Below are 25,857 nucleotides of genomic sequence, written 5' to 3'. Positions count from 1 at the left end.
TCATCCACCCTCGCCATCTCTTCTCCCTGGAGCTTCACTCTTCCCCCTGCGCCCCTCTCATTCACGCACATGTATTCTGTTTGACTTCGGCTAATCTTCGTTCCTCTCCCTTCCAATGCGGGCCTCCATTTTTCTAATTAGTCCTCCGCCTGCTCCCTGCTTTCACTGCAGATCACGATATCATCTGCGAACATCGCGGTCCAAGGGGATTCCAGTCTAACCTCGTCTGTCAGCCTATCCATTACCACAGCAAACAGGAAGGGGCTCAGAGCGGATCCCTGATGCTTTAGTGACAATAAAAGACATTCTTATCATTTCGACAAAAGTAGTGATTTTCTGTCAACATTCCGCACAGGACTAACACAGGAAATTTGTTTTGGACTAAGAACAAGTCAACATTGTTGTAATCACATACTTTTCGTCCTGAGAGTGCACAAATAGACACCGCGTTATCTACCGTACGGCACCTTTGGCTGTGATGATGCAACTTTCGCAGTAGGCATCTGTAAAAGAGCAAACATGAAAGGAAAGAATGAGAATGGGCAGATAAGGAGCGCTACAGCACGACGTGTACTTACGGCGGTCGACGGCTTCAGTCTGAACAGGCAGAGAGAAGCAGCTAGAAAGCACAAAAAGAAGGAGCTTCATTGCACGCGACGACCAAGTGACCCGACAACAACCCAGGCCAAACGCGTCATCTCTTGCGCGGCCCGCGGTCACGTGACCTCACAAGACAATGAGGTCGCGTCGCCGTCGCCACACGGATGACAAAGAGTTCAGGTCGGTCTGGTTTTCTCTTCAAGAGATCCCGCGTCGACGGAACCGTCGCTGGCCGGTATTTGCGTTCTATTGTGCCACTCAAGTGATGCAAAACACGTACAGCATGTTTTGCTTTTTTTGTTTCTGTTTGTGGCCACTCTCAAACTTTGACTCCAGTTGTAACAAAGTTCTTAAAACTAAAGGTAAAACATAATACTGTAATATTCTTCAAAAACAAACTCCTGCAGCTTTTCGGCCAGCTCTCTTCTTAAATATTTCATCTAATCATTCATGTATTTTTCATTTTTCTCATTTAATTGATTTTTTTGTGAATAAAAAATTGTGAAATTATTTTATTTTTTATTGACAAAATGCATTTTATTGCAATGCAATGATGCAAATATTTACCATTTTGTTTGATGAATGAGAATTTAAATAATTGTTTATATATTTATTCAGATACAGTATAATTTTAAATTATTTAAAAATTATTGTTTGAAATAATTCATTATTTAAATCTACTATTTTCATCAAGCGTTTTATCTTATTAGTCACTTTAAAAAATAGGAATGATCCCGTCTGTTTGCAACAAAATGAAATGTTGACGTGAACAAGCACTCAAAACAAAAACAGAATTCAAACGTTCATCCAAACCCTTTATTTTGGGTTAATTTATGTATCTATATATAAAAAAAAAGACGACTCCAAAACTGTCTGTGCTACATCCACGTCTTCATCCAAACGTGACTCTATTGCAATTTTCATTTTTCTGCCGATTGGCATCTACAGTGCAGTGGAACTTGTGCAGGGCTCGCGTGTTTTGCTTTTTCTTGGGCACCAAGGACGGCAAACAAGATGGCGGACGAGGAGACCAGGAAATTTTGAGTGAGGCGAGGGAAGAACAAGCCACAGTCAACACATGGGTTGGAATGATCACGATAAGGACGCCGAGGGCCCGCCGCGTTAGAGAGGAGACTGCGGAGCGCAATACTGCAGCGTCCGGCACTAAGGCACAGCAACAGGAGAAGCCGTCGTCAACGTCCGCAAAATGTCGTTCGTCGCCTTGATTCAACCCGCGCCGATGATCACAACTCGGATGACTGAGAATCTCCACAGATATCGCAGATTACCATCAACGCGCGAGCTCAATGAAATAAAGAACATTATTAAGATATGCGGGCTAATTAATACAATACGGTGAAAGTAGCTAACACATAACCAGGCCAGATTTTTGCATTTTGCTCCCATCTCCGTTAAAGTCAGAAAAAGCCCGATCGGCGGATGTTTTGAAATGATTATCCTGAGTGATTACCTCTTGGCGTAGAGGCAACTGTTTGAAAAACATATTTCTTTACACTTACAAAACTCCTTCTAATAATAATGTCATATGTTTTCTGGAAGCGTGAGGATAAGTAGTCCTAGTTTCCTCTCCCTCTCTTATATTTTATGATCACTTTGCATTTGTCAAGACACTTCTTAGAGCCATCGGTATGGAAGTAAATATGTGCCACCAGGATTTGAATTTGAAATGCCACAGGAAACAGGATATGAATTTCAAATCTAAAGTGATACATTTTCAGTAGCTGCTATAATTCGCTGTCTGAAAGTCAGCGTCTGTGCCACCAGGCAGGGTTACTTCAGGTCAGAAGCAAACAGCCGGCCAATCCAGTTACGCTTACTTAGTCTGTGACGTCACGTGACTAAGAAAGCGCAACTGCGATTGGCTGGCTGTCTCGGTTCTGACCTGAAGTAACCCTGCCTGGTGGCACAGACCCGGAATTTTCGACGGCGAACTGTAGTCGATTGAATTCTTAACATTGAAAAGTTACACTGAAATACAACTACAGTAAAGCCTCGGTTTTCCAACGTCCCTGTTTTCGAACAAATCGGTTTTCAACGTAAATTTCGAGATTTTTTTTTACTTCTGTTTTCGAACGAAGATGAAAAAAAAAAAAAACGGATACAACAAATTGCGTGCGGCCAGACCAGCTGACCCATGACTCGCTTTATTGTGAAATCCCACGTCGCAAAAAAAAAAAACAAAAACGGGAAATAATGCGCGCGGTGCAAGCAGCATGACATTAAATTGCTTTTTTGTTAAAAGGGGGCAAGTCACCACCCCTGAAGACATTTGATATGTACAGTTATTAAACCATTTCTGAATTTTTGTTTTGTTTAACTCGAGTTACGAATGTTTTTGAATTACTTTTCGTAAAAAAAAAAAAAAAGAAAAAAAAAAAGCTTTTTTTCCCCCTCATTATTGTTTAAAGTTATTCTGCCCTTTTGCTAACAAAAAAAAGTTTATAAGGCTGGGGACCGAATCGCTACAGATATGGCGATGCACTCCCAGCCTAGCGTACGCTACTACTAAAGCATACATTTTAAGAAAAAAATAAATATATTTCCGAAATTATTGTGTTGCATAAGGTTTTAAACTATACATGTATTTCTACTATGCAGTTTATTATCAGCTAAAGCTAAATGTTTTTTAGGCTTGGAACGCATTATTTCTTTTTCCATTCATTGTAATGAGAAACATCAATTTGATTTTCAAACAATTCGGTTTTCGAACCGTTTTCTGGAACGGATCGTGGTCGAGAACCGAGGCGTTGCTGTATTGAAAATATGATTACTTTAAATTTCAGATTCAAATCCTGTTTTCTGTGGCATTTCAAATTCAAATCCTGGTGGCACATATATTTATTTCCATACATCGGGTCTGTCAGTCATCTCAAATGGACCATAGACCATAAAAGACGTAAGCACACCACAGGGTTTTTTTTTTTGTCTTTTGTGATTTCTCAAATTTTAAAAACTAAGATGTTCAAAATTCGTATGTGTGTCCTCTACATTCATCGACGTTACAAATAGCACGGAAATGCCTTTTTGTGAAGACTGAAAACCGGATCAAGAAAGAGAAACCTATTTTTACGCTTGTAGAGTTAAATATGTAAAAATTATTATTTTTTTTTTTAAATATTTCCAGATTCACAGTGGCCACAGTTCGAGATGCTAGAACGCACCGATTCGTTTTCCTCTATTTGTTTTTTTTTTTTTTTTTGAACAAACTGGCGGTCAAGGTTCCACTGTACTGACGAAATAAATATGATGTTTAAAAAAAAAAAAAAAAAAAAAAGAGAGAAATATGCTACAATCAGCCTAGGGTCCTTCCACTTTGATAATATTGAGGTTCTGATCCTGCGTCGACATGCTGCAGTCCTGAACACCTCTGCCGGAGCAGCTGCTCTCGAAATCCGAAGTCTTGCTTCCCGCCTCTCTGAACGGTTGCGGATGCGAGCGGTCGTACGGCGGCACGTAAGGCTGGCCGTACGACGCCAAGAGGGTCTGACAGGTTTGCGGCGGGTATGCGCCCGTGTACGGTTGCTGAGTCTGCGGAGGGGTGTGGGTGAGCGGCAGGTTCTCGCTGGCGCTGCACGGCGGAAAGCCGTTCATGCCCTCGGGGTTCAGGACGGGGAGTTTAAAGGCCTCGACGGGTTCCAGACTCTCGAGCGAGTCGTAGGTTGCTTGGTTTTGGCTGCACTGGCTGAAGGCGACTTGGCTGAAGTCGAATGAGTCTTGGCTGAATGAGGACGAGGCGACGGGCAAACAGGAAGGGGACGGAGTTTTGTTTCGTCCTTGCCGAGCGTTGCCGCGGGGTCCCGCCCGGGACGCGAGGCTCTGGAGTGTGCTGAGGATCTGCTTCTGGATGTGCGTCTGCTGGACCTGCTCCCTCTCCAAGCGGTTCTGCTGCTCCGCCAGCATTTTCACGGCCAGGCCCAGGCTGCGTACCTCGCACCCCAGCGTCTGGATCTGATCCTGCAGACCGCCCCTCGCCATGGCGCTCTGTGTCGGCCCCGGCCCTCCTGAGGTCTGCATGCGAATGACGGGGCCCCCGGGAGCCGAGGATGCTAACGTAGCCTGCGGACGGTTGGGAAGCCGGACTCCACTTCGAGGTAGCGAGTGGGGGGAGCGCATCAACAGTCCAGGTCTCTGCCTGCTCGTGTTGGCTTCACCATCCTCCAGTCTGGTCTGGGGAAGGAGGACGTGAACATACTCTTCATAATTTCATTCGTAGTATCGCAATACCATTGATGTCCAAACCATCGAAGTCTGTTCTCTCTAACCTTGTCTCCAAAACATCCAACTTCGCCTGTTCCTCAAATGAGCTCATATCTAATCCTATCCAACCTGCTCACTCTGACCTGAACCTCAACGTCTTCATTTCTGCCACCTCCAGTTCTGCTTCCTGTCCACCGTCTCTAATCCGTACATCATGGCCGGCCACATCACTGTTTTACAAACTTTGCCCTTCATCCTAGCGGAGACTCTTCTGTCACATAGAACACCAGACACCTCCCGCTAAGTGTTCCACCCCCGTTGGACCAGTTTCTTCACTTCCTTACCACGCTCTCATTTGCTCTGGATTGTTGACCCCAAGTATTTGAAGCCGTCCACCCTCGCCATCTCTTCTCCCCGGAGCTTCTCCCCCGCCTCTGCACATATATTCCGTTTTACTTCGGCTAATCTTCATGCCTCCTCTTTCCAGTGCGTGCCTCCATCTTTCCAATTGTTCCTCCGCCTGGTCCCTGCTTTCACTGCAGATTACAATTTCATCCGCAAACATCACAGTCCAAGTGGATTCCAGTCTAGCCTCATCTGTCAGCCTATCCATTACTACCGCAAACAGGAAGGGGCTCAGCGCGGATCCCTGATGCAGTCCCACCTCCACCTTAAATTCTTTTGACTCCACTGGTATGTCATCAGGTCCAACTGTCTTTCCATTTTTCATTCTGTTCAGTGCCTTTCTAACTCCCCCACTACGGCGCATCTCACCGCTATTCTGCTGCCCTCATACATGTCCTGTACTATCCTAACATATTTCTCCACCACACCTATACCTTTAACGTGTCTTTGAAAAGCAACAGCTGAGGTTCCAAAGCATCAAAGATCCCGATCTAAAAGTCTTCCATTTCCTCACCTTGTCTGCGGTCAGATCATAATGTGTTGATGCCGCTGAAGATGACGACGGCGGTGGCTGCTGCTGTGACATCGGAGCCGCATCGGCTCTTTGGACGTTGGCCTGATCTCGCCGCGACAATGACGCCACCTGCTGGATCAAATTCAAAATAAGTCAACTTCTATTTTCGGGGGCAAGAACGGCAACAATCAAACCTTCATCCTGTGCGTCAAGGCCTTATCCAGAATCCGTTTACGGGCTGCCAGCATGGAACTGGTGGCGGGGGAGGGCGTCACTCTCCTCCTGGCGAAGGCTAAGGATGCTGTTCCCGGAGAAGACGTGGCGCTCGTCTCCGCTCTTTGCCGACTCTGCGCAAGTGAGGTGACGCTCACGATCTGGACGTCGTTATCATCCGCGGACTGCTGCTGCTGCTGGTCCAGCCGGCTCTCTGCGCCGCCTTCCGCACACCCGGATGCTTTCGCGTTGCCGTCCGCTTCCGCTGAAGCTTGCTTGGCGTGCTTGGTGAAGCCAGCGTGGTGTGACGCGCCTCGTAGCAAGTTTTGCAGACGTGTGCTGTTCCAGCTCTCCTGCAAGCCGCCGACTAGATTCTGGACGTGCGCCGTTGTCGCGTTGCCCCCGGCCTCCGGGGGCCTGACCCTGCCCGGCCGCCTGCCTTGGAACTCCCGGAGGAACAGGTAGATGGCCTGCGCCGACACCTTGATGTTCTCCAGCTCCAGCACGGCCTTGATTTTGCGGAAACTCAAGCCGGCCATTCTCAGCTCCACCACTTTACGCTTAGCGGCCTCGTCCAGGCGACCCATGGCGTGGTTTCTATCGACGGAAAAGACGACCTCATGAACCAAAGGGTAATATCATGGCAATGGTTCTCAAAAGTTTTTCTACCAACAACAGTCTCAAAAATACTGAGGGGTTTATTTAATAAACAATGTACAAAACATGTTGTCCTTAAATAAATGGATGAAAACAAAAAGAATAAATGAAAGTGGATTGTACTTAAAAATTCAATACCATTGGAATGTACTTAACAAATGCAGTGTAGTGCATTTTAAAAAAAAAAAGTTGATGGACGCCACATCATGATACACAGTTTCAAAATGTATTGAGCAATTCTTTTGCATAGCACTAGTTTTCATGTGTGTGTGTTTCTTTCAGCTTGTCCCTTTCGGGGTCGCCACAGCGTATCATCTCAGATGAACGCACGTATTTGTCTGGCACAAGTTTTACGCCGGATGCCCTTCCTGACGCAACCCTTCTCAGGGAGTGGAGACGAACCCGCAACCCCTGGTTTACCAAACCAGTGCTCTCACCACCGAGCTACGGGGCCATAGCACTAGTTTTCATAATGTTTGTAAAAATATCTGTATGTCTATCTATGGTAAGGAACAGCGTTCGCGATTCAAAGCAACTTCATTACAAAACAGGTCGATAAGCTCCATCCAGACTTGTCTTATTATTACATTATCATACGTTATCATCGTACATTACATATAGAATTTAAAGGAATAACAAAAAAACGCACTATATATATATATATATATATATATATTTACTCCAAAAGTGGTGGAGTCTTAACAGCTTTTAGCCTCAAACGTTGTTTTGAGAAACGACAAACACAAAAACAGTCGAGTCGAGAGATTACCTGGTGAAAGCAAGAGACACTTGGTGACATTCGAGAGCAGCTTGGTCCGAAATCGCTCCGTCGACAAGCTAACAATACATTTATTTCGATTTTTTTTTTATCGTGGAGATCATAAATAAACAAATGAGTCGTAAATGGCGCTCCGGTAGTGACGTTGCTTCCGGTCTCCTGCGTCATCACACCGCGACTCTGCTCGAGGCCCGCAGTCGCTCGGGATTGTACCACCTGGAACAAAAACATGTATGATTATTATTTTATTTTATAGTTACAATTACGAATATTATTTCATTTGTTACTTACTATTGCATGCAACGATTTTCCGTGCAGAGGAATGTCATGTATACCTCTGTTTTGAGCATTTTTATGCTCTAATATCGGCCCCGTGGTTTCCGTGTCTGGCTGAGTTGAATCGGCCTGAATGAAATTCAATGGCCGCTTTTTTTTTTTCATTTAATTTTCAATCGATTGTGTTTTTTTTTCGTTCTAACTTATTCGCGGCTTCATGTTTACCTTTTGAATCCACATCAAGATTTTTTTTCGGAAGTTACGCCGCGACCAAATTGTTGAAACGATTTGCGGTCGTGTGTGAAGCTAACAGGCTAGCACGCGCGCGCACATTGCGGCATTATTTATTACTGACAGAATTGCTAGATGAATTCAAAACGCAAGCTCAGCACTTAAAACTATAGCAGTCAATTTTCTTGAGACCACCAGCGATTTATTGATCCAACAATGTCATATTATTGAGTGCACTGAGCACCATGATGTGTTCCTAATATTTTGGTTTTCTCACTTTCGATGGATAGATATATATAAATGCATGCTGAATAATTACCATTAAAGTTATCCAAGTAAGTGCTACTATTGCATGTCAGTAATAATAAAAGTGTATGTTGGGGGGGGGTCAAACCTTATTTGGTATCTGGAGGAAAGGGGAAAAAACAAGCAAATCCCAGTAATGGGAAAAAAAAAAACCTGCCTTTTCCATAGTGTTGGGGGGGGGGCATTTAAAATCAGAATTGTGTGAAAAATTTTGAAGCCCATATCGCCCAGCAGAACTAACATATTCTTTTTGTGCATTTTTAAGGGCTCCATCACCTACCAAGCGGAAGGAGGAGGAGAAAACGAAAGAGCGAGCCAAGGAGAAGTCTGCCGCCAAGGATGGCGAAAAGGACCGTGGGCGGGACAAAGCCAGGAAACGCCGCAGCGCGTCCACCGGCAGCAGCAGCAGCAGGTTTGGACTCGGCGGTGCCTTACAGCTCTGCAGGAAGCGCAGCTATGTGGTCGTCCTTATGCGGCGGTTGCTTTAAGAATCTTAAACAGAGAGCGTAATTACTTCAACAAAATGATAATAATCGCATATGCATATTCCATCGGCCACAGCCAAAATCGATGTCCCAGCCCTTCAAGGTAGTCAGACAGGCTAACGCTTATCCAGCCACTAACCTGAGCTCAAGGCAGCCGTGTAGAGCGTAGACTCTCATTGGCTGATCCCCACGTGACTCATCAGGCCACGCCCCCTTTAAAAGGCACAAGTGCTCAGTCACGGATATCATTGATCTAAAAAAAATAATAAAAAGACTGGATAGCTCATACACATCAAGTGGTATGATTGGTCGAAGCCAGTTGGCCGCCATCTTGGTGCTCCCAAAATGTGTGGCGGACATGTCTTACAGGTTGGATTATGTAGAATTAAAACTGGTTGTGTGAGCTTGACATTTTTTCAGTTCTGGTAACATGAAGGATTTTTTATTTAACTTAGTAAGTCAAAAAAGCCGAAGTGCAAAGGAAAGACGTAGAACTAACAAGAAACCTTGCATATTAGCTAGGGCCCGATTTCTGTGACATGTTAACTTTTCCAAAAATACGCCGTCAAGCACTATCATCATAACATAGCAAAAAATACGAAGCATTTTTGGTCGTAAAAACATTACATTTTAAGTCAGATATATTTTTGGAAATCAGGAATCGCAATGGGAAAATGCATGCTAAAAGCGTTGTTCATTTGTTGTCTCTGCGACGTCCTATTTCAGACAGAACATTTCAACTCGTTTCCTGGCATTTGAAAATCAAATTCTATTTGCAGGGTTCTTATCATGAAATTCATTTAAAAAAAAAAAAAAAAAATCACAGAAAATGGGTTTTCTTGCTTGTCCGCTGATGAAGTTTGGGAAAATATTTACATCGCTTTTCCGTATAAAGGTGAACGGACAGTGAACAAAACTTTGTTCAAGTGGATTAAGCTCATCAGAAAATAAAAAAAAAAAAATCCTTCACAAACAAATTTTAACGGTGCCAAAGTAAATCTTTCCAATTTACCTGCGGAATGTTTTCTCACAGCCACGAAACTGGCGATTAGCGTGCAGGTCGGCACGCTTGTTTTGGGAGTATCAAGATGGCGGATGGCGACTTCAGTTTTGGTGGCCAGTGAGCCATCCAGTCTTTTTTTTTTTTTTTTTAAGATCAGTGGCTATTATGCCTGAACCTTTTCTATGTCGCCGTTCTATTTGCTGGTCTACGGTTAACTTTTTTTTTTTTCTATCTATGTGAAGACAAAACACACCCGTGAAGTTCGTTTTTTTTTTTTTTCCCAATGCGGATTGAGGAAAACTCTCGAGAGTTTAACCGACGTCATCCGCACGATGAGTTCTGTGCCGTTCCCCCCACCCAACCCGGAACATTCATCTCGAAATCCAAATGCGAGAGCTTTTGGGGTATTCGACACAGCAAGAGCGTGAAAGGGGCTTACCGCTGACAGGTCACATTTACAATCAGGTCCCGATCGAGCTCCTCTTCCAGCAGCAGCTCCGGTTCCAGCTCGGGCTCGTCCAGCGGCTCCAGCTCCTCCGGAAGCAGCCACTCGGGCTCCTCCAGCTCGCGGTCGTCGTCCTCTTCCAGCTCCTCGGGATCGCCCAGCCCAGGCCGCCGGCGCCACGACAACCGCCGCCGCTCCCGCTCGGCGTAAGTCCTCCTCCTCGTTCGGTCGTCGATCTCGCCGGGTTGTCTCGAACGTCGCCGTTGTGGTCCTCGTGCAGGTCCAAAACGCAGAAGAGGGGAGATGACAAGGATAAGGACAAAGATAAAGATAAGGAAAGGAGGAAAAGAACTCCCAGCCCCAAACCGACCAAGGTTCACTTAGGGCGACTGACCAGGAATGTCACAAAGGTCTGAACTATTTAACACCAAAAGTTCCTCTGAGCTTTTGCAGGTCTTCCTTGGGGGGGTGGAAAAACACATTTTCTTGCGCGCAGGACCACATCCAGGAGATCTTTGCCACGTACGGCAAAATCAAGTCGGTGGAGATGCCGATGGAGAGGCAGCTGCCGCACATGTCCAAGGGCTTCGCCTACGTGGAGTACGAGAGCCACGAGGAGGCCCAGAAGGCGCTCAAGTACATGGACGGAGGTCGGAGATCGACAAAGCCGTGCGCGGGGGTCTTCCGTAGACAAGCGGTCCAGCTTACCGACATCCTTTTTTTTTTTTTTTTTTTTTTTGCAGCAACACTTGATTCTCTACAAGTTTTCATGCAAATGGGACTGCAACTACGTTCTCGTTTTGCGTCAAATTGTCCAAATATTGTCAATTTCAACCTCTCAACGGGAAATGGACCTCCCTGAAAGATTAGAATAAGAGAGTCGCAAGCATGTCCTGTTTTGCGAAAAGGGATGGAAATTAAAAAAAAAAATTCTATCCAATTTATTGATTAGTTTAAAAAAGTAGACGGATTAATTGGTTATTAAAATAATTTTATTGAAGCCTTATTTTTTTAAGATTTTTTTTTTCTTGTCTTTTGAGATTAGGACAAACTATACAGCGTAATTCCCAGCCTACAAAGCGCACCTGGTTACAAGCCTCACCGAGTACAAAAGTAGTAAAGGAAATACCATTTGGTACATACATACGTCGCTGTTGTGTAAAAGCCGCAAGCGCCCACATTGAAACACGAGATATTTACAAAGAAAGACGGTACACAGAAAGAGTTTAATGCTAGTGTGGTGATAACGCTAACAGGGCAGGTTAGGATAAAATTTACCGGTAAAAATAATAATAAACACAGCAGCAACACGCTAACGGGGCCGGTAAAAGTCACTTCCTTGGCACATATATTCCACCGGTTTTATTTTTACCTTTTCCGCTCGAGTGCCCCCTTGCGGACGTTAGGGAAAAAATGCACAAATTAGCCACATCACCGCATAAACGGCAGACTTGAAAGCGTGTGGAAAAAAGTCACGGCTTGTAGGCTGGAAATTACAGTATGTATACTTTTAAGAATAAGACTTCTTGTAAAGATTCTAAACTTGTCGTGTTTTTTTTTTTGTTTTTTTTTTTGCAAGGTTACTACATTTTCTCATAAGGTTCTGATTATTTTTCCTTGTAGGGTTTTTTTTTTTCCCCCTCAAGGTAATCGAGCCTAACTGTCATGAAACGTAACTTTTGCGAAGCGAGGATGCGGCGGGCGAGTTTTGCGTCCCGGCGCTTCCGCTAAAACGCCTTTTCAACTTGGGTTTCCAGGTCAGATCGACGGACAGGAGATCACGGCGGCCGCCGTGCTGCCCCAGAGGGTCCGCCCTCCCCCCCGCCGGCTGTCCCCCCCTCGCAGAATGCCCCCGCCGCCGCCCATGTGGCGACGCAGCCCCCCGCGCATGAGGAGGAGGTCGGTCATTCTTGAAATGTTTCTCCCCCCCCCCCCCTCGCTCAGGCGCTCTCAATGACTGGATGTGGTTACTCGCTTCAATTTTTAGTTTTTTTTTTTTTTTTTTAATTCCGCATGTGCTGACTTTTTATTATTATTTAAATTAAATTTTTTTTCATCCTTCAGGTCCCGCTCCCCGAGGAGGCGTTCGCCCGTACGCCGCCGCTCTCGTTCCCGATCTCCCGGCCGCAGGCGTCACCGCTCTCGCTCCAGCTCCAACTCGTCCAGATAAACAAGTTTTCCACTTTCAGTGGGGATTTCAAGTTACTTTTTATAATGACAAAAAAAAAAAAAAATCAACGTTGCCCTCATTTCGATTGTTTTTTTTTTTTTTTGTTAATGTCAAAGTGAGTTCCTTGTCATTTTTTTTGTTAATCCTGACGAGTACAAGCTGAAATTGTGATCCTTTGTACTCTGTACTGACTTAGACAGTTTGGAAAATAAAACTTGTGAAACGTCGACGGCGTCAAGCTGCTTTTGTTCACATTTTCCGCGGATTCACAGAATTCTCGAGTTTTTTTCAGGTGAAAACGTATAGATCCGTCGAGAAAATTTTGGGCGGTGGGGCGAGGCTGTGATCAAGACTGGCCGCCGCTTGCCGTGAAATTATTCACAGCTGTGATGGCGGAATACGCCATTGCTATCAGTTTGCATTAAATTTGGTGTTTATAATGACAACATTCTGATTTCCGGCAGCGTTTTGGTGGTATTTCATCGGTATTTTCACGCCGATGTTAACATTTATTACGGCATAGTTCTAACTTAAAGACGTACGTATGCATATGTTATGGAGACGTGTGCATGTTTGCCAATACGGCGAAAGTCTTGGAGCGAAAAGATGAAGATCGTGCCAGGGAAATTGATAAAAACCGCGGGGTGAAAAAAGTGTTGCAGATGGGCACGCCTTGAAAAAAGTGTAACCATGCAGATAGGAATGAAAACTGTACAATAAGTAAAAATAATACAAAAAGGGGGCATTCCCGGCAAAGTGCTGTACACTGTACACGTTCCGATATGATCAATTAAGGAAGCCGAGGAGCAAAAAAACATATCCGAGAGCATATCCCAACCAGGAAACACAAAGGTAACTTGGATGTAAATTTCTCAAATATATAATTGACAACTTTTAATAAGATGAGGCATATCTGTAGCATTTTATTGCTCACTTTTATATTTCATGATCTCATGTACATATAAGCAAATTGTGTACTTATTTCTGAAGTATAACTTGTAAGTGCAGTATCCTATTTGATGTAAATTTTACTCAGTCAACCTTTTTAGGTCTGAAGTTTGGCAAAATTATTTTGGTTGTTTGGACTCATATTTTAAATTTTAGAAATATGATTGTCTTTATTCACTGTTAGAAGTGACCAGAGGTGACCATTTAAGTGTGTTTTTTCATTGTGTTTCTAATGCCGCAGCCACATTTGATTTTACTAAATGCTTGCAATATTTACGACCATGTCATATTTCTTTGCGCCATACAATAAATGTATTTTTAAAATAGTCATTAAGGCGAGTAGCCCACTAATTCTTATCTTTTTTTTTTTTTTTAACCAAACATTTTTAGAATACAATCCAGATCGCCCAAAAGCCGACTCACGCTCATTTTGCTTCCGTACTTGTTTTTAAGTTATTTTTGTGTTATATTTTTCTTTTTATACTTTATAGTTTTTCCCTCAAACCGTCGCCCGATTACATACAAATTTCGACGTCATAAACCAAGCGACTCCTGTGTTGATGCAGTACCTTACATCGTCGCAAGGGGTCCCCCCCGCTCGCCGCAGGCTTCCTTTCGTCATCGACAGAAACCCGTTCCCAGTCGTTGGCGTCTTTCACAGAGTTGGGCGACGTCCTCGAGTCGCGCCGGACTTTTTTGGGACTTTGAGCAGCCGAGCCGAGACGTCTTCAGGATGTTTTCAGAGAGAGAAAATTGCAGAAAGAGGGTGATGGAACTTGTGGACAAACCTGACAATAAGAACTGCGCTGACTGCAGAGCGGCAGGTAGACCCCCAGACGGGGTGGGTGGTGGTGGGGGGGGGGGGGATTATGAAATATACAATATGCTATACTCACCTAGACTGTCATGTTGTTCTTTCTAATGATTGGCATATATAAATCGATTGTTTTGTTTTTTAGTCTAGATGTTGTTTTATCTCTCTAAAGTCTTTTGGGATGAAATAACAAGCGAACAGAATCCAATACGCGTCTGTGTATAAAGTGTCAAAGATTAATTGAGACCATAGAGAGATACAGTGAAGAAAATAAGTATTTGAACACCCTGCTATATTCCAACTTCTCCCACTCAGAGATCATGGAGGGGTCTGAAATTTTCATGGTAGGTGCACGTCCACTGTGAGAGAGATCATCTGAAAAGAAAAATCCAGAAATCACAAAGTATGATTTTTTTTCAACAATATATTTGTGTGATACAGTTACAAATAAGTATTTGAACACCTGAGAAAACGAACGTTAATATTTGTTACAGTAGCCTTTGTTTGCAATGACAGAAGTCAAAGGTTTCCTGTAGTCGTTCACCAGGTTTGCACACACTGCAGGAGGGATTTTGGCCCACTCCTCCACACAGATCTTCTCTAGATCAGACAGGTCTCTGGCATGTCGCTGAGAAACACGGAGTTTCAGCTCCCTCCAAATATTTTCTATGGGGTTTAAGTCTGGAGACCTTGATATGCTTCTTCCGGAGCCACTCCTTGGTTTTCCTGGCCGTGTCCTTCGGGTCATTGTCGTGTTGAAAGATCCAGCCACGACCCATTTTCAACGCTCTGACTGAGGGAAAGAGATTGTTCCCCAAAATCTCACAATACGTGGCCTCGATCATCCTCCTCTTAATACAGTGCGCAGTCGTCCTGTCCCATGTGCGGAAAAACAGCCCCAAAGCATGATGCTACCACCCCCGTGCTTCACAGTAGGGACGGTGTTCTTGGGATGGAACTCATCATTGGTTCGGTTAGTGGAATTATGACCAAAAAGTTCCATTTTGGTCTCGTCTGACCGCAAAACCTTCTCCCCATGACTCCTCTGTATCATCCAAATGGTCATTGGCAAGCAAACTTAAGACGGGAGTTGACATGTGCTGGTTTAAGCGGGGGAACCCTACGTGGCATGCGTGATTTCAAACCACGACGTCTTTGTGTTTTTCCAACAGTCACCTTGGAAACGGCGGTCCCAGCTCTTTTCTGGTCATTGACCAAGTCCTGTCGTGTAGTCCCGGGCTGATTCCTCACCTTTCTTAGGATCATTGAGACCCCACGAGTTGATATCTCGCACGGGGCTCCACTCCGATTGAGATTGGCCATGACGGTCAATTTAGCTTCTTCCATTTTCTTCCATGATTGCAGCAACAGTGGACCTTTTTTTTCACCAAGTTGCTTGGCAATTTCTCCGTCGCCCTTCCCAGCCGTGTGGAGTTGTACAATTTTGTCTCTGGTGTCTTCGGACAGCTCTTTGGTCTTGGCCATGTTACAAGTTTGAGTCTTACTGATTGTATGGGGGGGGGGCAGGTGTCTTTATACAGCTATCGACCTCACACAGGCGCATCTGATTCAGGATAATACACGGAGTGGAGGTGGACTTTTAAAGGCGGACTAACGGGTCTTTGAGGGTCAGAATTCGAGCTGATGGACAGGTGTTACAAATCATACGTTCTGGATTTTTCTCTTTAGATGATCTCTCTCACAGAGGACATGCACCTACCATGAAAATTCCAGACCCCCTCCATGATTTCCAAGTGGGAGAACTTGCAATATAGCTGGGTGTTCAAATACTTATTCCCTCCACTGTATGACCATTTTATTTTTTCAATCTGGGTTTCAACCTTTGGTAACTTTCTGTATGCTCTATCCTACTTTCTATCATCATATTCCAAAAACCAAAAACGCTGTTTGAGAATTTGCCTGATTGCTCCCAAATTAGAACCGATCGATCCAGCGGACAGAGGTCGCAACGTCCCGTGTGCGTGTGTTGCAGATCCAGACTGGGCGTCGTACACACTGGGTGTGTTCGTGTGCCACATCTGCTCGGGCCTCCATCGAAACATCGCCCAGATCAGCAAGGTCAAGTCTCTCCTGCTGGACCCGTGGACCGCGGCACAGTTGGAGGTAGAGCTGCTTTTTCGTTTTTGTCTCGTCTTTTCCGGCTCCTCCGAAGAGCGCCCGACCACAAAAGCGAGCGAGCGTGCGTGCCGAAAGATTGCGTATCGCCGGCAACCATCGCGTTTGTCTTCCTTCCCCGCTGCAGTTGATGGACTCTGTGGGCAACCGCGCGGCCAAGACCAAATACGAGCAGACCGTCCCCGCCTTCTACTACCGGCCCGACCACCAAGATTGCGCGTAAGTGGCGCGACCGCAAGTTCTGACAACGGCACGTAGACTTCTGCCTCCAGAAACATCCTGCGAAGATGCAGATACTGTATGTAAAATTGAAACTGCAGTGCCTTGAGGTAGTAGTTTCATTAGTTAGCAAATATTTGTCTCTCAAATAACTTTTCCCGATAGAAATGAATGGACATGCCATTATTCTGTTCCGGTTCCCCCCAAATCCAACTAGAAACATAACAAAAGTCTCACTCAAATAGAATTAGACATCTTTAAAAACATAAATTTAATGTCATGATGAAGTAGGATGTAAAGAAGTAAAGTTTTTGCATCATGTCAATGGACATTGGGGTGCTCCTTCTGGTGTCTAGAACAAATATTTAGAGATAAACACAAACAAGAGTTTGTTTGTCTGACTTAACAAGCGGCAGTAATAGTTACTCATTTGTTAGTCATCTGCAAGTGCTATATTAATAAAAATAATTGAAGCTAAAGTTGCTTGTTTCAATATTTGTGATTGTGCAGTGGTACGTATAATCGTATATTCATTCATGTCTTTTTTTTTTTTTAAGTGCAATCAAAGTATCGCTTTATTGATTCCACACTCAGAGAAGTCGATGATGTAGTATTTGTTGCGGCGCAGGCTCCTGCGTGAGCAGTGGATCCGGGCCAAGTACGAGAGGAAGGAGTTCATGCCCGGCGGGACGCGGGACTCGTACTCAGCAGGCAAGAACGGATCGTGACGCCTTCAATCGCAGTACTTTCAGTATCCTGGACTTGTACCCTTTTGATCCACTATATAATCAATCGAGAGTTTTAGAGAAGTTCTTTTATCTTCTCTTCTGGAACGAATTCAGTTTGAAAGAACTTCACCTGGTTCACGTGGTCCAAATCCTACACACTTGTGCCCACCTTCAGATACTAGTTCAATTCATATAATTAATCATATAACTACACAGGATGTAAAGAAGGAAACGTTTTTTTGGCACACTTTTGTTCCATTTCAATGGACATTGTGCTGCTCCATCTTGTGTACGCATCTCGACCACCTGGGGACAGTATAACATATCCATCCATTTTCTTAGCCGCTTATCCTCACAAGGGTCCAAGGGAACCAATCCCAGCTGTCAACGGGCAGGAGGCGGGGTACACCCTGAACTGGTCACTAGCCAATCGCAGGGCACATCGAGACAAACGGCCGCACTCACGATCAAACCTATGGGCAATTTAGAGTGTCCAATTAATGTTTTTGGGATGTGGGAGGAAACCGGAGTGCCCGGAGAAAACGCACGCAGGCACGGGGAGAACATGCAAACTCCACACAGGGGAGTCGGGGATCGAACCCGGGACCTCAGAACTGTGAGGCCAACACTTTTCAGCTGAATACCATGCCGCCCAAGTATGATAAAGACATAAGTCAAAACATAGAGAGCGTTTCAGTAAGCCGCAGAAATATTCGGCCTTCTTCAAGAGGATAAAGAATATATGGCCGTGAGTATTATTCTATAGTCTACATGTTGCTCCACCGTTTGTGTCCAAATATTCATTTCCATTCATCGCGATATTGATGCCTCTCTGTCCAAATGGATCATATAATCAAGGATTATGAGAGTCCCAGGACAGGCTGGGCCAGTCTTGCTTGCCGCGTGTTGTTCGGCAAAGCGGCTGCGAGGAACGACGCACCTCGTTTAAGATCACATTATCGAATATTTTGACATCCCGCAACATAATTCCAGACGCCGGCAATTGCACTTCACTGCTTAATCTTTTGTTGTTGTTGTATTGAAATTTTTTTAAGTTTTAACCCAATTTTTAGATGCCACGACTCTTTACGCAAATGCGTCCCTTTTATTTTTCCCCGAGGAAAGTGCGTTATCATTTATTTTATGACTTTTTAAATGACTGTTACTAACGGCATTGCATTGCTATATGAAAAAGGGGAAAAAAAAAAACAGCATTAAAGTGTCGGTTTTGTCTTTAGATTCTGTCGTGTGAGCGTGTGTACGTATTTTTGTGGTTTCAATGTGTGTGTGTGTGTGTGTATGTTAGGCAATGATAACGCACGTCTTCCGGCAGCGCAATTTGTGGTTTGGTCAAACTCAGGAAACAAATAAGCGAACATTAAAAAAAAAAAAAAATGGCCTTCATTTCACACAATGAGTTGAAACATAATGTTGCAACTATAAAATATATCTAAATATAAAATAATATGAAAATAATCCCACGGTGTCCTTTTTTTTTTTCCTTCTTTCGTGCGACAGGCTACCGGGAAGGGTTTCTATGGAAACGGGGCCGAGACAACGGAGAGTACCTGAGCCGAAAATTCATCCTGTCTGAACAGGAGGGCGTGCTCAAGTATTTCAAAAAGCAGGATGTGAGTAATAAAGATACACGAGATGAGGGTTTTTTTTCTTTCTTTTTTTTTGGATCAGGTTATTTCAGTACACTAGAGAAGACGAATGTTAAAAATACATCACAAAATGAAGTAATGCAGCTCTACCCAAACCGCAATCGTATGCATATTTTCGTCCCTTCGTTTTATTGGATTGGATCCCAAAATTGCAACAGTGTACCTAATGAAGTGTCCTGTGACCGAATATAATGCAAAAATACATTTTTTGGGTGCCTGAAATATCTTAATAAGAAGATTAAAAAAAAAAAAAAGCTTCATTTACATAAAACTACTTCTTTTCCTTTTGGCTTGTCCCACTAGGGGTCGCCACAGCATGCCATCTTTTTCCATCTAAGCGTATCTTGCGCATCTTCCTCTCTAACACCGACTGTCCTCATGTCCTCCCTCACAACATCCTTCAACCTTTTCTTTGGTCTTCCTTTCGCTCTCCCTTCCTTGGTAGCTCCATCTTCGTCTCCCTCCTACCACTTTCCTCACTCTCTCACCTCTCGACATATCCGAACGCTCAAAGTCTGCTCTTGTCTCCAAAACATCCAACTTTGGTTGTTCCTCTCATGAGCTAATTTCTAATCCTATCCGAGCGAGAACCTCAACATCTTCATTTCTGCCACCTCCGGTTCTGCTTCTTCCAGTCTGACCTCATCTGTCCACCAATCCACTACTACCGCAAACGGGAAGGGGCTTAGCGCGGATCCCTGATGCAGTCCCACCTGTACCTTAAATTCTTCTGACATCTCACCGCTGTTCTGCTGCCCTCATACATGTCCTGTACTATTCGAACATGTTTCTCCGCCACACCAGACTTCTGTATGCAGTACCACAGTTCCTCTCTTGGTACTCTGTCATAGTATTTCTCTAGAGCCACAAAACTTGAGCAACAACAACAACAACAAAAAAACAACCTAATGGCTTTTACAATTATGTGGTTGGAAATGCACAAGACTATTAATTAATTGCGATTTGTATGCATTTTTTTTTACATTGTGACATTTCCAAAATCACTAAAACCTTTTCTGAAAACGCGCATCGCCAATGTTCCAAGTTAGTTGAGCGTTCACGGTTCAACTTTAGGTTAAGGCTCAAAGAATGCTCTCGTGCTTTATTATTATTATTTTTTTTTGGGCGTGTGTGCAGGGGAGAGAGCCAAAAGCGATAATGAACATCGGGACGGTGAACGCGAGCTTCCAGCCTGCGAAAATTGGCACGGCCCACGGTCTTCAGATCACCTACTTGAAGGACAACAGCACTCGCAATATCTTCGTCTACCACGAGGATGGCAAGGTGAGGAGGAGCTTTTTGGCCAGGGGTGTCAAACTCGGTTTTGTCGCGGGCCACATCGTAGTTGCGGTTTGCCTCAGAGGGTCGTTATGACTGTGAAACCATGAAAATCTGTCGCCTCGTCGTATTTACACGTGAAATTTATGAGCTAGTTTTGGAATCAGAAATCAAGATCAATGTGAATCGCTGATGCTTGGGTACACAATCATGGTTGCAATATCTCAACATTATTATTTCTGATATGACAATTTGATATCTTTGTGCAGATTTAAACAAAAATTATAGAAAGTTCATACCCATAATTTACCTTTGCGGGTCACATAAAATCATGCGATGGGCCGGATCTGGCCCCCCGGGCCTTGAGTTTGACACCCGTGTTTGAGACCTTGAGTAACCTCTGACCTTGCGGAGCTGATTCATCGCAGTCCCACGTTTTAGAGAAAATGTCATAAAAATTGAAAATTTACCATCCAACACACAGTTCACATCCATCCATCCATCCATCCATTTTCTTAGCCGCTTATCCTCACAAGGGTCGCGGGGAGTGCTGGAGCCTATCCCAGCCATCAACGGCCAGGAGGCGGGGGTACACCCTGAACTAGTTGCCAGCCAATCGCAGGGCACACGGAGACTGACAAACAGTCGCAGTCACGATCACACCTAGCGGCAATTTAGAGTGTCCAAATAATGTTGCATGTTTTTGGGATGTGGGAGGAAACCAGAGTGCCCACCCAAAAAAACCCACGCAGGCACGGGGAGAACATGCAAACTCCACACAGGGAGGGCTGGGATTGAACCCGGGTCCTCAGAACTGTGAGGCCAACGCTTTCCAGCTACGTCACCGTGCAGCCCAGTTCACATTTGGTTACTAATTTAAAAAAATAGCCCCCCCCAAAAAAATGGATTCTTTAAAATTGCAGAGGAGTTTCTCTTTAAGATTTGTTGCAATGTTGGCAAAAGTGGCGGACGCAGCGAGGCAAGGCAGGATGAACCTCAAAAAAAGATTTTTCAAAAGCACAGGAATGCAGAAAAGCAAAAATGATAAATGAATAAGCCCCCCTCCACCCGCCACCAAAAAAAAAAATAAAATAAAACGAGGTTCAAAGTAAGCGAGCGAGCGACAACCTCGTCATAACTAAAAACAAAACATGACTGACAGAAACCAAGCCAGAACGAAAGCGTCAACTGAATGCAAGCAACCCAACAAGACAACGAGGCACACCTGGACAAGACACTAGTGGGTGCATGGAGCTGATTGGTTGATACAAGGCAGAGGTGCTGACGAGAACAAGCGGAGCCCAAAACTAAACCGGTGTGATGGTCTCATTCATCACAAGCATGAGGGGAGCGCTCAGACCGTCACATCGGCAGGCGGGACACGAATATGCAATCACGACACCTGGAAAATGGAGTCTAAAAATGAAAATACTCATTTTCCGGGGTCTTTTCGGGCATCCGTTCTTGAGACCTTGAGACCTTATATGCGTGCCGACCAACTTTCACGTTGCAATTTGATGAAACCTTTCAAAATTTCCGCTGGAAGAAGAGCCGGAAACGAGCAAACTGACCATAAAATGGAATCTTTGAAGAAAAACCGTTGTCGGGAATCGTAGACACGGCTGACCAAAGCAAAACTAGCTTTGGGTTTGGATCCGGCGGGTGCGGTTTGATGCTTGATGTCCTTTTGTGAAGGAAATGGTGGACTGGTTCAACGCCATCCGAGCAGCCAGACTTCACTACCTGCAGGTGGCTTTCCCGACGACTCCCACAGCCGACGTAAGTGGTCCCGTTTGGACTGTCGTCGGGACCAGTAAAGCGTACCCCGTCGCGTCGTCATCGTCAATCTACTTGCGTTGCCGTTTGTTGCAGCTGTTGCCCTTGGTAACCAGGAACTACGTCAAGCAGGGCTTCATGGAGAAGACCGGTCCCAAGGTGACGTCCCCCGTTCTGGTTTCGCGTTTGAAACGTAAAGTCACGGTGTTGATCTCACGCACAGCACACGGAGGGATTTCGGAAGAGGTGGTTCGCCATGGACGACAGGAGGCTCATGTACTTCAAAGATCCACTGGTGGGTGACCCGGGGAAGGGCTCGGCGCCGATTTCCCTCCCGTCCGCTAACGCGTCTCCGTCGCTTCGCAAGGACGCCTACGCGCGGGGCGAAGTGTTCATCGGCGGCGAGGAAAACGGCTACGGCGTCCTGCGGGGCCTCCCGTCGGGCGTTCAGAACTCCCGCTGGCGCTTCGGGATCACCATAGCGACGCCGGGCAGGAAGTTCCTTTTCGCGTGCGAGAGCGAGCAGGATCGGAGCGACTGGCTGGAGACGTTCCGGAGGGCCGTCAGCAGGCCGATGCGGCCTCACGAGTACGCGGGTACGATTGCCCTTTTTGGTCATTTTGCTCAAAAGTGTTTCAGCGGGATTGTTGGGGGATAGCATAGCAGCCTTCTTGTCTTGATTCGGGCACGGGTTCTTGAGACTTTGTTCTTTGTCGTTTCCAGATCTACTCATGAAACTCAAAATTTAGCAAATTTCCTGTTGCCAAATCCATTTTCTTAGCCGCTTATCCTCATGAGGGTCGCAGGGGAGCGCTGGAGCCTATCCCAGCTGTCAACGGGCAGGAGGCGGGGCGCACCCTGAACTGGTCGCCAGCCAATCGCGGGGCACATCGAGACAAACAGTCACAATCACACCGAGGGGCAATTTAGCGTCTCCAACTAATGTCGCATGTTTTTGGGATGGGGGAGGAAACCGGAGTGCCCACACAGGCATGTGAAGTCGAGAAAAATATCAAACGTTGCTGCAGTTTCGGGTCACGGTTCTGATCTCGTAGTCTGGAGTGTGTGTACTTTTGTACAACACGGCGTCTTATTCAAGTGGCGTGTTCAACTCCCTCTCATTCCGCAGTGGAGGCCCATTTTAAGCACAAACGGTGACTTCTTTGAAGGAGGACCGGCGTCGCCCGGCGAGGGGTCACCAACTCCAGGAGCCGTCCGTCGCATGTGCAATTCTTCCCGTCTCCGTGCTTGACGCTCACACTATGAGCAAGAGGACAAAATGTGAGCACGACGTACTCCCGATAGAGAAACTTCAATACTATCGCTCTCTTTTTTATTTACATGGTTGTTTTTTGGATTTTACCATTGGATATCAGCATAATTAATTTAAAAAAATCATCCATGTTCCAATCCGCTTATCCTCACAAGGGTCGCGGGAGCGTTGGGCCCCCTCCCAGATAACTTCGGGCAAATGGCGGACTGTGTATGGAAGTAAATATGTGCCGCCAGGATTTGAATTTGGAATGTAAAGTCATTACATTTTCAAGAGTTGCAACAATTCGCTGCCTGAAATTCAGCGTCTGTGCCACCGGTTGGGGTTACTTCAGGTGAGAACGGAACAGCCGGCCAATCGCAGTTCCGCTTTCTTAGTCACGTGACGTCTCGTACTAAGAAAGCGTAACCTGATCGGCTGGCTGTTTGGTTCTGACCTGAAGTAACCCCGCCCGGTGCCACGGACGGTGAATTTTCGACAGCGAATTGTCGCCACTTGAATTGTTAACGTTGAAGAGTTCCACTGGCATAAAACGATTGAAAATGCGATCGCTTTACATTTCAAATTCAAATCCCGTTTTCAAATCCTGGTGGCACATATTTACTTCCATAACCAAACCCTGAACTGGTCGCCAAATCAAATTCTTGCAATCGCTGCCCCATTTTTTTGTTTGTCATGCTTTCTTTTGTCCAGTAGGGGGAGATAGAGGTAAGCTAGTAAATGTTCTCACTTTTGTCTTCACTTCAGTTATTGTTGCCAAGGGAAATTATTTTCTATATTTGTACAACTCTACCAACGCTAATTTGCAATTAGCGGCACCATCTGTGTCATTTTCATGCAGGGAACTTGTTTAGAACATGCCGTACGTCTCCGCACTTGCCCGCGACTCTGCAGCGCTGCCCTCCTGGTCAGCAACAGAGTTCGAATGTAACTTAACGAGTGCGCCTTTAAATTGAACGGAGACGTATCGCTGTGACTTGCCATTTTTTTTCCACCTGATGGTAAAATGGAAGCCATGTACAGTATAAATACATAATTATTCATCTTACATACAGGTAATGCGTATAATTCATCATATATAATACAATACGCACTGTCTCCTGTTTTTATTGTCCAAACTCGGTTACACGCTCAAAAGTGGACAATCCCCTCACGGGAGAATGATGAGGAAACACTGACACAAACCGAATTATGATTTTCATATCTTCCATGTCGAGGGAAAACATCGCACAAAAGTCTCAACACTTAATTCAATAGAATGCAAGAATATGTATTTTTGAAAATGCTTGACACTACTACTTAATTTATATCATGAAACATGATTATCAATTAAATATATAAATGAACACAAGCCACCAACCGGAAATGAAATACAACAAATTATGGACAGCCATATCCACATTCTTGTCGTTTTAATACTTAACATTCTGTCTTATTTCTCTGAACATTTTTACATGCAGTATTTACACCCTTAATCAAATGGATCTATATTTATGTTATTATTACTATGAATCGTATCTTGCCAAAGTCTGCTTTTCCCCAAAACCACAAATCAAAGAATTTTTTTGGCGCGGGGGGGGGCTTAGCTGCTTTTAAGATCCGCAGCAGCTGGCGCTCTTAACCTCAGCGTTGACAAATTCTTGTAGCTTGAAGTTCTCGCAGGGATCCTTGCCGGAACGGTGCTTGAGCTCCCTGAGACGCAGGAAAATGAAAGAAAACAAAATGTACGCATGAGCAGTCGTTCAAGAACATCGGTGGGAGAGGACTGGGTCAAAGTACTGCGTATTACTTACTTGGCAACAGCAGTGAAGGCCAACTCTACGTTGAGACCTGATCTGGCGCTGGTCTCCATGAAGGGGACCCCAAACTCCTACGCCGTCACCCAAAATGGGGGATTATGGTGAGGCTTCATTCAGACAGGTACACTTTATAAGATGTAATTATTTACATTTGTACAATAATTGAAGGTAATAATAGGCGAAAAAAAAAAAAAGATTATGGTGGGGAGATCTTATCTTTATCTATACAAAAATTGTAAACAAAAAATGTCCTGTAGTATCACACGAGCATTCACAACACACTGTATTCCCCGCAGGGCGCACCTAACGCTAGCCCCGTGCTAACGCTAGCACCGCGCTAGTGTTAAACTCTTTCTGTGTACCGAGGCTTATGACCAGGTGCGCTAACACTAGCGCCACACTGGTGCCGCGCTAACGCTAGCGCCCCACCACCGCATAAACCGCAGGGTTGAAACAGTGTGGAAAAGTTACGGTAATTTATGTCTCCGGGTATGACGCGAGGTCCGGCCGGCTGTCACCGAGCCGCACGTCTACAGTACAGTACATATACCTTGTATCTATATTTCTAATTTACTTGCGACTAAAAAAAGCTAGGCGTGGAGAGTCTCCGTCACGGAGACTGCACAAGTGCAAGTCAACGGACGGAGCCACCATTCCCAAAAACATCTCAATCGTACGTCCTCTCTTCTTTATTTCCCGTCCATTTTCTCACAATTCCGCATTATTTTAATACAGGGCAAACAATGTCTTCGATCCCGCCATCTTGTTTGTGGTTCACTGAAAAATAATACGCTAGTGTACGTGGTCGTTTCACGAAAAGAAGAACGGGGGTCGTGGTTTTTCCACCGCAGCGAGGCGGTTATGTGTACGGTGGTTAGCGGCCAGCCCCGCCAACTGCATTGTGTTGGTGATCGTCCG

The 25,857-nt window shown here is 45.0% G+C and overlaps 4 protein-coding genes and 1 long non-coding RNA gene across 9 annotated transcripts in view; 2 read left to right on the top strand and 3 right to left on the bottom strand.

Annotated features, from left to right (window-relative positions):
- Positions 1 to 1,342: 1,342 nt before the first annotated feature.
- On the bottom strand, positions 1,343 to 7,512 carry LOC133515130 (uncharacterized). 2 transcript variants are annotated; one of them, XM_061847440.1, is made up of 4 exons: positions 7,377 to 7,512; positions 5,932 to 6,547; positions 5,738 to 5,869; positions 1,343 to 4,788 (listed from the first exon to the last, which is right to left on the bottom strand). In XM_061847440.1, the coding sequence occupies exons 2-4, from the start codon at positions 6,535 to 6,537 to the stop codon at positions 3,919 to 3,921; spliced, it is 1,608 nt and encodes a 535-aa protein (XP_061703424.1). In that variant the 5' UTR covers positions 6,538 to 6,547; positions 7,377 to 7,512; the 3' UTR covers positions 1,343 to 3,918. The 2 variants fall into 2 exon arrangements, with proteins under 2 accessions (XP_061703424.1, XP_061703425.1); XM_061847441.1 differs by having other exon boundaries at positions 5,738 to 5,866.
- A 1-nt stretch (position 7,513) lies between these two features.
- Positions 7,514 to 12,528, top strand: LOC133515133 (RNA-binding protein with serine-rich domain 1-like). Of its 2 annotated transcripts, none has more exons than XM_061847445.1 (7): positions 7,514 to 7,616; positions 8,464 to 8,610; positions 10,176 to 10,337; positions 10,412 to 10,541; positions 10,628 to 10,781; positions 11,889 to 12,030; positions 12,196 to 12,528. In XM_061847445.1, coding segments are annotated over exons 1-7 (843 nt in total). In that variant the 5' UTR covers positions 7,514 to 7,614; the 3' UTR covers positions 12,302 to 12,528. The 2 variants fall into 2 exon arrangements, with proteins under 2 accessions (XP_061703429.1, XP_061703430.1); XM_061847446.1 differs by having other exon boundaries at positions 7,515 to 7,616; positions 10,179 to 10,337.
- LOC133515135 (uncharacterized) lies at positions 8,557 to 10,252 on the bottom strand. Its single transcript, XR_009798968.1, has 3 exons — positions 10,126 to 10,252; positions 8,823 to 8,896; positions 8,557 to 8,690 (listed from the first exon to the last, which is right to left on the bottom strand). It is a non-coding gene; the product is annotated as an uncharacterized LOC133515135 (long non-coding RNA).
- A 1,413-nt stretch (positions 12,529 to 13,941) lies between the features above and the next one.
- LOC133515131 (arf-GAP with dual PH domain-containing protein 1-like) lies at positions 13,942 to 25,493 on the top strand. Of its 3 annotated transcripts, none has more exons than XM_061847444.1 (11): positions 13,942 to 14,073; positions 16,057 to 16,187; positions 16,327 to 16,418; positions 17,047 to 17,129; positions 18,665 to 18,777; positions 19,951 to 20,097; positions 21,787 to 21,870; positions 21,964 to 22,026; positions 22,091 to 22,162; positions 22,235 to 22,463; positions 22,997 to 25,493. In XM_061847444.1, exons 1-11 carry the CDS (start codon positions 13,983 to 13,985, stop codon positions 23,023 to 23,025), a joined length of 1,134 nt encoding a protein of 377 aa, XP_061703428.1. In that variant the 5' UTR covers positions 13,942 to 13,982; the 3' UTR covers positions 23,026 to 25,493. The 3 variants fall into 3 exon arrangements, with proteins under 3 accessions (XP_061703428.1, XP_061703426.1, XP_061703427.1); XM_061847442.1 differs by having other exon boundaries at positions 13,954 to 14,073; positions 16,003 to 16,187; XM_061847443.1 differs by having other exon boundaries at positions 13,954 to 14,073; positions 16,003 to 16,187; positions 22,591 to 25,493.
- LOC133515134 (ras-related protein Rab-26-like) overlaps positions 24,712 to 25,857 on the bottom strand; it is a 61,878-nt gene continuing 60,732 nt past the window's right edge. Inside the window, exons 8-9 of the mRNA XM_061847448.1 lie at positions 24,934 to 25,010; positions 24,712 to 24,832 (exon numbers count right to left, since the gene is read on the bottom strand). Of these exons, the coding sequence (XP_061703432.1) occupies positions 24,733 to 24,832; positions 24,934 to 25,010 (177 nt within the window). The 3' untranslated portion in view covers positions 24,712 to 24,732. The remainder of the gene's footprint in view (positions 24,833 to 24,933; positions 25,011 to 25,857) is intronic.

This window comes from Syngnathoides biaculeatus, chromosome 16 (assembly GCF_019802595.1).
Source record: "Syngnathoides biaculeatus isolate LvHL_M chromosome 16, ASM1980259v1, whole genome shotgun sequence".
In the NCBI taxonomy this organism is placed as follows: Eukaryota; Metazoa; Chordata; class Actinopteri; order Syngnathiformes; family Syngnathidae; genus Syngnathoides; species Syngnathoides biaculeatus.
Note: the sequence above shows the minus strand (reverse complement) of the source record. Positions and strands in the feature narration are given on the sequence as shown.

Coding starts and splice junctions, on each gene's coding strand:
- LOC133515130 (XM_061847440.1), bottom strand. CDS start 6,537: ATGGGTCGCCTGGACGAGGCCGCTAAGCGTAAAGTGGTGGAGCTGAGA. Junction 5,870..5,931: donor CCTTGACGCACAGGATGAAG/GTTTGATTGTTG, acceptor AATTTGATCCAG/CAGGTGGCGTCATTGTCGCG. Junction 4,789..5,737: donor ATGATCTGACCGCAGACAAG/GTGAGGAAATGG, acceptor CTCCTTCCCCAG/ACCAGACTGGAGGATGGTGA.
- LOC133515133 (XM_061847445.1), top strand. Junction 10,338..10,411: donor CGCCGCCGCTCCCGCTCGGC/GTAAGTCCTCCT, acceptor GTCCTCGTGCAG/GTCCAAAACGCAGAAGAGGG. Junction 10,782..11,888: donor GCTCAAGTACATGGACGGAG/GTCGGAGATCGA, acceptor TTGGGTTTCCAG/GTCAGATCGACGGACAGGAG.
- LOC133515131 (XM_061847442.1), top strand. CDS start 13,983: ATGTTTTCAGAGAGAGAAAATTGCAGAAAGAGGGTGATGGAACTTGTG. Junction 17,130..18,664: donor GCGGGACTCGTACTCAGCAG/GCAAGAACGGAT, acceptor TTCGTGCGACAG/GCTACCGGGAAGGGTTTCTA. Junction 18,778..19,950: donor AGTATTTCAAAAAGCAGGAT/GTGAGTAATAAA, acceptor GCGTGTGTGCAG/GGGAGAGAGCCAAAAGCGAT.